Source organism: Megascapheus bottae, chromosome 1 (assembly GCF_031878675.1).
Source record: "Megascapheus bottae isolate mThoBot1 chromosome 1, mThoBot2.hap1, whole genome shotgun sequence".
NCBI lineage: Eukaryota > Metazoa > Chordata > Mammalia > Rodentia > Geomyidae > Megascapheus > Megascapheus bottae.
This window is the reverse complement of record NC_143509.1, coordinates 100,450,826-100,465,146: the sequence shown is the minus strand read 5'-3', so window position 1 is coordinate 100,465,146 and position 14,321 is coordinate 100,450,826. Positions and strand designations below refer to the sequence as shown.

General features: G+C 39.0%; 1 protein-coding gene across 3 annotated transcripts in view; it reads right to left on the bottom strand.

Annotated features, from left to right (window-relative positions):
* The window catches only part of Ttc3 (tetratricopeptide repeat domain 3), a 116,372-nt gene that overhangs the window by 45,827 nt on the left and 56,224 nt on the right, over nt 1-14,321 (bottom strand). For all 3 annotated transcript variants that reach the window (XM_090349244.1, XM_090349237.1, XM_090349233.1), the window contains 6 exons: nt 11,027-11,139; nt 8,077-8,197; nt 6,229-6,351; nt 5,160-5,261; nt 2,457-2,549; nt 915-979 (listed from right to left, as the gene is read on the bottom strand). In XM_090349244.1, coding sequence (XP_090205370.1) covers nt 915-979; nt 2,457-2,549; nt 5,160-5,261; nt 6,229-6,351; nt 8,077-8,197; nt 11,027-11,139 — 617 coding nt within the window. The remainder of the gene's footprint in view (nt 1-914; nt 980-2,456; nt 2,550-5,159; nt 5,262-6,228; nt 6,352-8,076; nt 8,198-11,026; nt 11,140-14,321) is intronic.

Genomic DNA, 14,321 nt, shown 5'->3' with positions numbered 1-14,321 from the left:
CTGAGGATCAAGGTTCAAAGCCAGCCCGGGCACAAAAGGACCTGAGACTCTTATCTCCAACTAACCTCTAGAAAATGGGAACTAGGGCTTGGCTCTAGGGTAGGGTGGTAGCCTTGAGCTGAAAAGCTTAGGAACAACTCCCAGGCCAAGCTCAAGCTCCATGACCCACAAAAAAAAAAAAGTTACCTTAAAGTTCAGTTAAAGTTCAAACAACTGAAAGATAAATATGTAATTTTCCCTCAATGTCAAATATATTACTCAAAACATGAAGTGCCATAATATTAATTATAAATTCAACAACTAAATAATGACTCTGAACCAAATTTTTTTATTCCAGCATTCAATATTCATAAAACTCATTTAAAACATTTATGTGGATATAAGTGTATACAATTAATTATAAAAACAATATAATTTATAAATGTACATTTTCTTTCCAATCCTGGGGCTTGATCTCAAAGCCTGGACACTCTTCTTGGACTTTTGGCTCAAGGCTAGTGCTCTATCACTTGAACCACAGCACCACTTCTGGCTTTTCTGAGTATGTGGTACTGAGGAATCAAACCCAAGGCTTCGTGAATACTAGATGAGCAGTCTACCAATAGGCTATGCTCCCAGCCCTGAAATGTATTTTTTCTTTTTTTTTTTGCCAGTCCTGGGCTTAAGCTCAAGGCCTGAGCACTGTCCTTGGATTTTTCTCAAGACTAGAGCTCTATCACTTGAGCTTCAGCACCACTTCCGGCTTTTTTTTCCCCCTATGTATGTGGTACCAAGGAATCGAACCTGAGTCTTCATGCATGCTAGGCAAGCACGCTACCACTAGGCTAAACTCCCGGCCCCAAATGTACATTTTTAATAGCATTATATTCAAAGAGACATCATACAACTACTATTGTAAAAAAAAAATATCTTACCTAGAACATTTCTGTTTCAGAATAGGTCTTGGAGGAACCTTTTCTTTAATGACCTTGTGTTCAAACTTCAAATAAAACAAAGACATCCAAAATTTGTCTCATACTCATATGACATAAAGCACAAAACCACAAGTAACAAGTATTTCAGGAATACACACAATGCTCAGTCTGATAGACAACAGTGATGATGTTCTGACAAAGACAAAAGCCCAGAAAGCTTTAACAAATAATATACTGAAAAGAGGAACAAGAGTAGATACACTTTAGGAAGATGTTTTTAAAAATTAAAAGCTGAAGATCCAATATCTATAAATATGGTTACAATTACATACTTCTGTCACCCAGAAGTAAAAGTACCTCCACCCTAAGAAAACCCCAACTCCACTGATTCCTAAGTATACAGAGGATTAAGAAAAAATTATCAAGAGTAAAAATAATAAACCTGAAATGTAAAAAGTCTCTTTCCTCTTATTAAAGGTTAAGAAAAATTTTTAAGAAAGTAAAAACAGTAAAACTGAAATGCAAATAGGTTCTCTTATTAGGAAATAAAAGAAAGTAATAATACTTCAGTACAATGTGCAACGTAATGTTTCCTTTATTTTCTTTTTTTTTTTTTAATGGGTCATGGACCCTGAACTCTGGGCCTTGGCCCTGTCCCTGAGCTCTTCAGCTCAAGGCTAGCACCCACCCTTGAGCCACAGCCCTACTTCCCATTTTCTAGAGGTTAACTAGAGGTAAGAGTCGAGTCTCAGGGTCTTAATGCCAGAGCTGGCTTTGAATCTCAATCCTCAGATCTCAGCCTCCTGAGTAGCTAGGATTACAGGTATGAGCTACTACACCCCACTATGTTTTCTGTATTTTCTTTTCTTTTCTCTCTCTCTCTCCTCCCCCCCTCTTTTTTTTTTTGCTTGGGTGATGGGGGCTTGAATTCAGCTGGGGAACTGTCCCTGAGCTCTTCAGCTCAAAGCTACCACACTATCCCTAGGCCTGGGAATTGTCCCTGCGCTCTTCACCTTAAGGCTACCACCCTACCCTTGAGCCAAGCCCCACTTCTTGTTTTCTAGGGGATAACTGGTGATAAGAGCCTCAGGTCCTTTTGTGCCCGAGCTAACTTTGAACTGCAATCCTCAGATCTCAGCCTCCTGAGTAGCTAGGATTACAGGTGTAAGCCATCGCGATCAGCTTCCTGAATTTTCTTAAACAACCTAACAGGTTTTTTATTGTTTTGTTTTGCCAGTCCTGGGCTTGAGCTCAGAGCTGAGCACTGTCCTTGGACTTTCTCAAGGCTAGAGCTCTACCATTTGAGCCTCAGCACCACTTCCAGCTTTTTTTCATATATGTGGTACCGAGGAACTGAAGCCAAGTCTTCATGCATGCTAGGCAAGCACCCTACCACTAGGTGAAACTCCCCGCCCCAACAGTTTTTTTTTTTTTTTTTTGAGGTGGAAAAGACAAGATCCAAATTACACAACTTCTGAAAATTTACATCATGTAAACATTTTGTTATCACTCAATAAAGTTTCCACATTAATAAATACTTACTTCACATTTTACTTGACCACCACTGTTGAAGATGATAATTTTAGAGATGGTTCCTTTACAGTCAGGTGTAAGACAGATGCCTTGCAGAAAATCCTATTTTAATTGAAAGAGAATGTTATGTGTAGAGTAGAAAAATCTACATGTGTACACTTTTTTCTTTTTTAAGTATGAGGCTTGAACTGAGAGCTTGAGTGGTATCCCTGAGCTCTTTTGCTCAAGGCTAGCACTTTATTACTTTGAACCACAGCTCCACTTTCAGTTTTCTGGTGGTTCATTAGAGTCTCATGGACTTTCCTACCAAGACTGGCTTTGAATCATTATACTTTGAACCATTATCCTCATATCTCAGTCTCCTGAGTTGCTAGGATCACCTAGAGGGTGTATCTAATCATTTTAACAATCAAAATACTGCACAGAACACCCTTTAGGGGAGCTTTGAAGTACTGTTCACTCCCACACGACTGTCAGCGCTCCAGAGGGAGACTACATCTCCAGGTGTGTATGTGTGGGTGGAGGAAAAACCATGGTCCTGTCCATGCAAGGTGGGCTGCCATGAAATACATTCTCAGGTCATAGGTGACATACAAATGAACATAGAATACAATACAAGTGATGTCAAACTGTCATATTACTTGGAAGCTGATTTCCAATGTTCTATACTGTTCGTGTAGAGCAGTATTTTAAATATTATGAATCAATTTATGAATTCCAGTTTAAGCTGGAATCCTTGTCAGTTTCTCTTGTCTGCTTAGTGGTTTTGGACATTTCCAATTTTGTTTCATATATTTTTCACACAAATAGCATTAAGTATGTTACTACAGTTTCTAAAGGCATTTCGTATAAGAAGAAAACTCACCATAAGAAAGTATAAGATTAAAGTTGATTTCTTAGTTCATTTTATCTTATAAAATTCTTTTTTTTGCCAGTCTTGGGGCTTGAGCTCAGGGCCCAGGCACTGTCCTTGGACACTTTTTGTTCAAGGCTGGCACTCTGCCACTTGAGCCACAGCACCACTTGTAGCTTTTTCTGTGTATGTTTTTCCAGGGCTTTGTGCATGCTAGGCAAGTACGCTACCACTAGGCCACGTTCCCGGCCCTTATCTTAAAAATTCTGGTAGAAAATAAAAAAATTTGACTATACTGGTGTTTTTCTAGTGATTAAAAAAAACTGTCTAAAATTTTATTATTTAAAACGTGTATTTTATTTTATTAGGTGGGGCTTGAACTCGTCCTGGGTGCTGTCCCTGAGCTCTACCACTGAGCCATAGTGTTACTTCTAAAATTGTTGTGCCAAGATTGTGCCATGAATCTCAGGTGGCAATGGCTTGATCCTCAGTGGTTAGACACCTGAGCTCTGATTAATCTTAAAGGGACCAGTGGTTTGAGCTACCAAATAGCCAATCAGGTGATTGTAACAATGGAATTCCCCTATAAAAGCTGTGTAAAATTCTTTTTCAGGGCCTCTTAGCGTTGCTGGCTACGGGTACGCAGAGGTCCGAGTCTAGACTCGTAATAAACGATCCTTGCTTTTTAGCTTTGACTGTGGCCTCTGGTGGTCTTTTCGGGGTTCTAGGAATTCGGGTACAACAAATGTTGTTTTTTGGGGTTTTTTGGCCAGTCCTGAGGCTTGAACTCAGGGCCTAAGCTCTCAAGGCTAGTGCTCTACCATTTGAGCCATAGCACCATTTCCGGCTTTTTTCCTATGTATGTGGTGTCAAGGAACTGAACCCAGGTCTTTGTGCATGCTAGGGAAGACTCTACCACTCTACCAGCCCTAAAATGTGTGTGTGGTTTTTTGTTGCTGTTGTTGGTCATAGGACTGAAACTCTGGGCCTGCCTGTTGCCCCTGCACTCTTTAGCTCAAGGCTACTGCCCTGTCCTTGAGCACCATTTACTGTTTTCTAGGGTTAATTGGAGATGAGAGTCTTAGGGTCTTTAGTGCCCAGGCTGGCTTTGAACTGCGATCCTCAGATCTCAGTCTCCTGAGTAGCTAAGATTATAGGCATGCACCACTGCGCCCAGCCTAAAATATATATTTTAAAGTCATGTATTTAATATTTTTATTGTTGATCCTAAAAATCATAATACAACAGGTAGTTAAGCAATGAGTGAAAGGCCTCTATGGTCACTGCCTTTAAGAAAATCAGTACAAGCTAGGAATGTGGCTTAGTGATAAGAGTGCTTGTCTAACATGCATGAAGCCCTGAGTTTGATTCTTCAGTACCACAGAAACAGAAAAAGCCAGTAGTGGCACTGTGGCTCACATGGTAGAGGGCTAGCCTTGAGCAAAAGAAGCTCAGGGACAGTGCCCAGCCCGAGTTCAAGTCCTAAGTTCAAAGCAGTACAAAATTAGAAGGGGACTGCGGAGAAAAGACAACTACTTCAGCCAAGAGTGATGACATGAGGTACCTATAATACCAGTGAAGTGGGAGACACAGATAGAAGGATTACAGTCTTAGACCAGTCTTAGGCAAAACTGTGAAACTTTATCCAGAAAGCACAGAAGGGCACAAACCACAGCACTGCCAAAACAAGTGTTTTGATTTTAATTCCTAAAGGTGTAATTAAAATTTTCCTAAATCTATTGAGAATGCTTGTAAAGTAATTTATATTTTTGTAAGATGTTTTTGAAGATTTTTAGAGGAAAATAAAATGAAGAACCAATTAACATAGTAAAATATCCAAAGATCTCTTTATGTCTTACCTTGTCAATTTTATCATTAAAGGTGGTTGTTTTTAACTTCTTCCAGCAGTTCATGTGAAACTCTATTTTACAGTATTGGCAACAGCTGATTCGTATAAAACCCTGGGGTTTCAAAAACAATTCACATTTTAAAGATGGCTCTATACACATTCACTTATATGGTATACATACTAAGAGACAAAGAGATGCTGATTTTGTCTGCATAAATAACTAGTAAAACATTTCTTTAAGAGAAGCATAATATTTCTGCACCCCAAATGCTTAGTCCCAGATATACAGAACAAAGTAGATAGTACACTCTCCTTTACCACGTGTCACATATCACACAAACATTACTTCATCTGATTAACTACAGATATGGGGCAGCTATCAGTTTCATGGTTAAACTACTGTCTTCCTCCACTTGAGCCATAGCATCACTTCTGATAAAGTAGTGTCTTAAACCATTAATTCAAGTGCCAGACTTTGTCTCAAGGAAGGACTTTTGGGGTCACTCACTGCCCCACTGGTTCCACATCTCCATGATCTCCATGTGAGATGTTAAGTCCAGGGCAAGGAATATAAAACTGCTAGTGAGCCACAGGACATGGGTGCCTCTAAGTCTAGAACTTACCCTTACATCTTTTTTTGCTTGTTGTTGTTGCCAGTCCTGGGGCTTGAACCCAGGGCATGAGCACTGTCCGTGAGCTTTCTCAAGGCTAGTGCTCTACCACTTGTGCCACAGCACCACTTCCAACTTTTTCTGTGAATGTGGTACAGAGGAAGTGAACGCAGGGCACTCTATCACTAGGCCCTGTTCCCGGCCTGCATCTTTTTTTTTTTTCTTTTACCAGTCTTGGGCTTTGAGCTCAGGGTCTGAGCACTGTCCCTGGACTTTCTCAAGGCTAGAGCTCTACCACTTGAGCCACAGCACCATTTCCAGCTTTTTCTATGTATGTGGTAATGAGGAATCAAATCTAGGTCTTAGTGCATGCTAAACAAGCACTCTACCACTAGGCCAAACTCCCGGCCCCATACCCTTCCTTACATCTTAAAGCACAATTTTGCTCATTGTACACTCACTGTTTACCTTGAAGTCTGGATCAGTTATGTATATCTGGATTTTAGAATAACCATGGCACTTCTGATAGCAACAAACTGCATCTGGCACAGGAGGAAATCTACATTCTTCAACAAACTTCTCCAACAGCATCTAAAATAAAATTTTATGAGAATACTGCTAATAAAAATGGTTTTAATAATCTCTAACAGAAAAATATTTTCAGTGTAAGAATAACTAAACCTATCTAGTCACTGGTTTCTCATGCCTGTAACCTTAGCTACTCAGGAGGTTGAGATATGAAGAACAGAGTTCAAAGCCAGCTCAGGCAGAAAAGTCCTTTAGACTCTTATCAACCAACTGGAATTGAAACTGTGGCTCAAATGGCAGAGTGCTAGCCTTAAGCAAACAGCTTAAGGCAGTACCTAGGCTGAGTTCAAGGCTTTGAATGACAGACACAAAAGTGATTAAGAATAAACTATATATAACTTATAAAGTCATTTCCCGCCCCCTCACTCTTCCTGCAGGTATAGGCTTTGAACTCTGGCCTAAGTGCTATCCCTAAGCTTCTTTTGCTCAAGCTAGCACTTTACCACTTGAGATAGTGTACCACTTTTGTCTTTTTCTGTGATTAATTAGAGATAAGAGTCTCACTGATTTTCCTGCCCGGCCTGGCTTCAAACTTTGATCACCAGATCTCAATCTTCAGAGTAGCTAGGATTACAGGCATGAGCCACAAGCGCCAAGCTAAGTCTTTAAAAAGAATGCTGGTACAGAAAAGTGTCCAGAGGATTGAAAACTCTCTTTTAGAATTTCAGAAAAGAATAAAAATCTGGTCTAGTTTTCTATTTTTTGCCAGTACTGGGCTTTGAACTCAGAGCCTGAGCACTGTCCTTGGGCTTTCTCAAGGCTAGAGCTCTACCACATGAGCCACAGTGCCACTTCTGGCTTTTTCTGTGTATGTAGTATTAAGGAATCAAACCCAGGGCTTATACTAGGCAAGCACTCTACCATTAGGCTAAACTCCTGGCTCTCTAAATTTTCATTACAGAAATGTCTTTGTAGATCCTTTGTTTTTAATTATTTACCTTCTTTCTATTGAGTTGTAAAAGCTGACCCTTGTGATTTTAAAATATTTGGTCAAAATTAAGTTCTGTAGATTTGTGAGTTCATTACAAGTAAAGACCTAACACATGATTTAGTTTTTCTAAAACTAGTAAAAAAAAAAAATCTAGTAGCTCTGAACATGATACCAAGTTCATACTTTGAGTCTTCAAGTACTATCTCAGAAACTATAATGACCAAAATAAAACAACAGTGTTTGGGGCCTGGAGTTTGGCCTAGTGGTAGAGTGGTTGCCTAGCATGCATGAAGACCTGGGTTCAATTCCTCGTTACCACATACATAGAAAAAAGCCGGAACTGGTGCTGAGGCTCAAATGGTAGAGCTCTGGCCTTGAGAAAGTCCAAGGACAGTGCTCAGGCCCTGAGCTCAAGCCGAGGACCGGCAAAAAAAAAAAAAAAAAAAAAAAAAAAAAACACAACAGCACTGTACCTTCCTCTAAGTACAACCAGCACACTGCTTAGTAATGCACACGCTGAAGTAACAATGTCTGGACTCTAGTTCCACCTCCATCACTGCCATGCCATTTACCCTGGAGCTCATAACTTGACTTCCCTCAACTCGATGCCCTTGTCTTACAATAGGAAGGGATCACAGCAGCCAAGTCTCAGGCTTGGACGGTATGAGACTGGTACATAGGAGCTGCCAGTGATTTTCATCAGTCATTATGAGTGTTGTTTCAGGCTCTGTGGAGTACTGCTACCTTTGTCTTCAGTTTCTGAGCTAGTAAGAATACTTGAAGAAGTGAATGGTTACCTTTATTTTCTCTGGATGAGACTCTTCAATTATCACATTACTTGTGGGCCAAGTTAGCACACCAGGAAGACGACAAATCAAAGTTTTTGCTTTTTCAAAATGATTGAGGGCTTCTAGAAATCTAAAATCATAATTTTAAAAACAGTTCAGAAAGATGTGACATCTTTCCATTCAACGCAGAAGTTATCAAGGTCTCAACCTTACTAGAAAGATAAATGACAAGACAGAAATATTCAAGGTATAATACATTTAAAAATATCACTAGGGCATTGCTGCTATTAGCAACAATAGCAATATAAACAAAACACAATTCTTCTGGGCTCTGCTTTTATTATGATAAGGTAGGCCTGGGTGGGACCTCTTAGCAGTTTCAAGAATTCGATTCACTAAAGAATACCCAGAGTTGGGCGCCAGTGGCTCACCCTATAATCCAAACTACTCAGGAGGCTGAGATCTGAGGATCAAGGTGTAAAGCCTGCCCAGGCAAGAAAGTCCATGAGACTCTTGTATCCAATGAACAACTTAAAAACCTGAAGTTGCTCTGTAGCTCAAGTGGTAGAGCACTAGCCTTGAGCACCAAGAGGCTCAGGGACAATGGCATGCATGCCTGGAGTTCAAGCCCCAGAGCCAACAAGAAAAAACAAAAACAAACCTAGTACTAGATTAAAGGACTGATCAAGTCTTTCTTCTGCTCTTCAGAGAACAAAGATGATTTCTTGTTTTCTCCAATTAAAAAAAATTTCCTAATTTAAAAATGTATTTGCTGCCTACAGGTATAAAGATTTATGTACGGAAAATTTAGATCAACATTCACCGTAAGATGGTTTCTAACAGCAACACTCTAGAGCATAAGATGCCCATTAGAATGCCCCAAAGGTATATTTTAAACACATAAGTAATACCATGCTATTTAGAAATTAAAATGTAAATTGCAAAATGGTACAAACTTCTCAGTTTACCATAATCCCAGTGTCACTTGCTTATCATCATGGCATTAAAAAGGTATGTCCAAAACAATTTACACTGGATTTTGAAAACATTATTTGCCATTCATAATGACGATGTACCCCGTCCTTAATATAATTCATCATAGGTAGACAGTAATTTCACAAAATAAAAGTTCTTTAATCTTAGAACCCATAATGGAAATTCTAAGCACAGTTGAAAATTAGATGAAAATTCAGAAATAATTCAAATTGTGAATAACGGCCAATTAGTTGACAATTATTTATTTAAATAAATTAGCCAAATACACCTACCATTATGGGATACAAGTGGCCAGAATAGATATTTTAAAGTATACAACAAAATCCTGTTCTCTGAGGGCCACATGAACAAATTGGAAATAAAACAGACAGGAGGCACTGGGCCAACAACTACATATTAGACTGAGTTAAAATTCCAAAAAAAGCTTAGGTAATAGGTTTTTGTTTTTACCAGTACTAGGGCCTGAACTCAGGGCTTGAGCACTGCCCGAGTTATTTCTGTTCAAGGCTAGTGCTATCCATTTGAGCCTCTTCCCGAGAGATAATAGGTTTTTTTGTCTAACTCATAAAAACTTTGGTTTGGATTTGTTTTGGGTTGGGAGGGCTTGAATTAAAGGCATTTAGCATGCTCATCTGGCACTCAACTATAGGAGCACTGTCTCTAGTATTTTGCTAGTTAACTGTAGATAAAGAGACTCATGGATTTTTCTGCTTGGGTTGGCCTTGAACATGATTTCAGCCTCCTGAGTAGCTAGGATTATAGACATGAGCTGCCATGTCTGGCTTCATGATGTCATCAAAACTGGATGTAACTCTTTTTCGTATTTTTCTTTCTAAAGAAATAGCTATTTATTAGGAAATTACACTTGGAGAATACACAGGTTGAACTCATAGTCACAGTTATTTTGCTTTCAGTTTGTTTTTGGATAGTACATCAATTAACTTGGCTCCAAATGAATCTGAAAATACCATTTATAATCATCCAATCTCTATTACCCACAATGATGGAACCAAAGGGCTGGTATCTCCGTATGTCATTCATAATTGTGTGTGTGTGTGTGTGTGTGTGTGTGTGTGTGTGTGTGTGTGTGCATTAGTACTGGGGTCTGAATTCAGGGACTCCTGCTCTCACTTGGCTTTTTTGCTCAAGGATGGTTGGTATTCTACCACTGAAGCCACATTCTACTTTTCTTTTTTTTTGCTGGTTAATTGGAGATAAGAGTCTCTCAGGTCTGTTGGCCTAGGCTAGCTATAAATTACAATCTTTAGATCTCTGCCTACTTGGTAGCTAGGATTACAGGCATGAGCTACCAGTGCCCAACTTATATTTAAATTTTTAAACTGTTCTTTTGTTTTGCCTAGTGGTAGAGTGCTTCCCTAGCATGCACAAAGACCTGGGTTCGATTCCTTGGTACCACATACATAGAAAAAAGCCGGAAGTGGTGCTGAGGCTCAAGTGGTATAGCTCTAGCCTTGAGAAAGTCCAAGGACAGGGCTCAGGCCCTGGGCTCAAGCCCAAGACTGGACAAAAAAAAAAATTTAAACTGTTCTTTTATATCAATCTAGTCATTCATAGAGGATACTTACTGAAGGGTATGAAATGCTTCAGGTTAAATCATTCATGTTAATTTTTTTTTTTTTTGGCCAGTCCAGAGCTTGAACACTGGGCCTAGGCGCTGTCCTCAAGCCTCTTTGTGGTCAAGGATAGCACTCTACTACTTGAGCCACAGTGCCATTTCTAATTCTACCACTGATTTTCTCAGTGAGGTCTGTATTACAAAGCACCAGAAGGTACACCGATAAGCCTTGATTATTAATTAATACAAAGTACTACTCAAAGTAAATAAAAATTATGACACTGCATCACACATAAAATATTAAAGATAACTCCAGCAAAAGGGATCATCATTGCATTAGATTTCAAGTGAGTTATCAGCCTCAAGTGTAGTATGTTTTCTACTAACCTGTTTTTTTTCAAATATACTTTCCCAATCCCACAGTAGGCCAAACAATCAAGTCCTTCATTGGGATAGTGTTCAATAATCCTCTTAAACTGGTTTTCAGCCTCAGATAATTCCTTTAATAGAAATGAGAACAATGATCACTTATATACAGAAAAATTACTGGGATAGGTTTTATTTGAAAAATTCTTTATATATACTATATATATATATATATAATGTTTAAAAAACTATCAAAATTCCTATGACAAAATTATACCTTTTTTGTTTTGGTTTCTTAGAAACTATATAAATTTTTTACCATGTTGCTACTCAGGTAATCATATGGAGACAAATTTACTAGTGTCAATACTCAATGATAGGAATTGGTGTGTTATTTCCTTTTTTTTTTTCTTCTTTTGTCAGTCGTGGGGCTTGAACTCTGGGTCTGGGCGCTGTCCCTGAGTTCTTCAGCCCAAGGCTACTACCCTACCCCTAGGCCTGGGCATTGTTCCTGAGCTCTTCAGCTCAAGGCTAACCTACTCCAAGCCCCACTTCCCCTTTTTCCAGAATGTTAATTGGAGATAAGAGTCTTAGGTTCTTTTGTGCACAGGCTGGCTTTGAACCTTGATCTTCAGATCTCAGCCTCCTGAGTAGCTACGATTACCACACACACACCCCAGCGTTTGTTTTTTTTTTTTTTTTTGCCAGTCCTGGGCTTAAGCTCAGGGCCTGAGCACTGTCCTCGGATTTTTCTCAAGGCTAGAGCTCTACCACTTAAGCCTCAGCACCACTTCTGGCTTCTTCTATGTATGTGGTACCAAGAAATCGAACCCAGGTCTTTGTGCATGCTAGGGAAGCACTCTACCACTAGGCAAAATTCCCGGCCCTTTTCCTCTTTGTTTAAGATGGCTTTGGTTATAAATACACCACAATGTGCATTGGAGAAAGTGCTGTTTCCTTTAGAAAGACTGGTATTCCAAAGTCTCCCCCACCCTTTGCATACTTTTGTTGTGTACAATAAACAAAAGCTCTACCTTAAAACCTGAGCTTTAAGAAAAACTTAAAAGAGTATACTCTTTAATATTTTCATCAATGGGAAATCTGTTTTAATAAATTTCGTATTTAGGAAGAAACCCAAAAGTATTTAGTTGTACTAACTAGTAACCCAGCTATGCATGTAAAAGGAAACATCACAACAAAACATGTTTGTAAGCAGCTTTGAGGCCAGTACCAAAGGAGGCATTCTAAATTGTCAACTAGGACTATGCTGGCTTAAACACACAACTTAAGGGACTACTCTGGTGAAAAGCTTTCAAATGTGGCAGTTTTACCATATTTACCATTTTTTGTGTTTATTTAAATCAATTTCATGATTTTATAATCTACTATAAATACAACAATTATTCCTTCAATTCTGATAGGGTAAAATATAGTATTTATTATTCTGTCAATATGCAAATTAAAATTATAAAGTTGTTTCCAAAATTCTGATAGGTATTAAGACACCCTATATGTTACATCATGAATAATAAAAATGAACTCTAGGAAAAATAGAGCCCTGGAAGGGAGTGGAACATGAAAGGTAACTCTGATCTTAGACAATTTAGAGTTTAAGCTTTCATCTAACAAAGCGTAGAGTACAAGTGGGCATGAAGCATATTATACTTAAATAATCATAAAATCACAGCATTTACAGAAAACAAGAAATCATGAAAAAGAAAGCTAAACAGTACAGATAAGTAAACATTTCAGAAGAGTGAGCCAATGGAGACCATAGACTGTATTTAATAAACAGATCATATGCAGATCCAGGGTTGAGAGACAATAGAAAGATCATTTTCACTTCCCCTGCCCCCATACCAAACAGCCTAACACAAACTTATCTCTCCAGCCTAACACAGTTTCCTTTCTAACCCAGGCCCAGGCCAAACTTCTTTCAGTAAATGCAACTTAATATCTAAAATCTGATGCAGAAATAATCCATGATTTTTTCTTTTCTTTTCTTTGGTGCCAGTCCTAGGCTTGAATTTGGGCCTGGACACTGTATCTGAGCTTTTTAGCATAAAGCCAATGCTCTATTACTTGAGCCACAGGTCTATTTCTGGATTTTTGGTAATTAATTGGAGATAAAGAATCTCTTGGACTTTCTTGCCTGGGCTGGTTTCCAACCACAATCCTCAGATCTCAGCTTCCTGAGCAGTTAGAATTACAGGTGTGAGTCACCAGCATCTATCTGGCTAGTGACATTTACATTTATGATATACGTTAGAAAATCCTAAAATAATACTGTTCTGTATAATTTGTTGTTTTATGCCAGTCATAGGGCTTGAACTCAGGGCCTGGGTGCTGTCCCTGAGATTTTCTGGTCAAGGTTAGTGCTCTACCTCTTATTTTTTTTTTTTTGGTCTGTTGTGGGACTTGAACTCTGGGCCAGGGCACTGTCCCTGAACTCTTCAGCTCACAGCGACCACCCTATCCCTTGAGCCACAGAACCACTTCTGGTTTTCTGTAGTTAATTGGAGATAATAGTCTCATGGACATTAGTGCCGGGCTGCCTTTGAACCAGGTCCTCAGATTTTAGCCTCCCGGGTGGCTATACTTAAGAGGCGTGAGCTATCATGCCTGGCTTAGTGTTCTACCTCTTGAGCCGCAGCTCCACTTCTGGGTCATTAGTAGTTAATTGGAGATAATTTCACAAATCTGCCTGGGCTGGCTTTGAAGTGTGATCCTCAGATCTCAGCCTCCTGAGTAGCTAGGATTATAGGAATGAGCCTATCCAGCTCTGTACAAATTTTTACACAGTGAGATCACAAAATTTATGTTTCCCACTTTCCCTTTTCTTCAACATTTATAATTCTAAAGATCTTTATTTTTTTTTTATATGACAGGCAGATTTCCCATCAATTGCTTAACACAGACTTTTCTTCACTAGGAAAGGCAAACAAAATCTTTCTCTACTACTATTTCTGTTGAGACAGCATCCTGCTATGTTTCAAACTGCTTTGTTTCTTCTGAGTACTAGAACAAAACCTCCTGATTCTGCCTTCTTTTCTTATATGTGGTGTATTCACATGTATATCTTTGGGAGGGTAGCAGAGAGGTGACAACGTGTAGCAGTGGAGTTCATTGGACAGTGAAGAAAGTGAGCTATATACAATTTGTGGGTAGGAGAGAAAGACGAACAGATGACACTGCATGAAAGAAAATGTGCTCATTACCTGATTCATGTAAATTAATCCTGTGTAATAATGAAGTAAAATTTTAAAAAATAACCTACATACTATTCCAGCACCTGAGAATTGAGGTAGGACAGTCA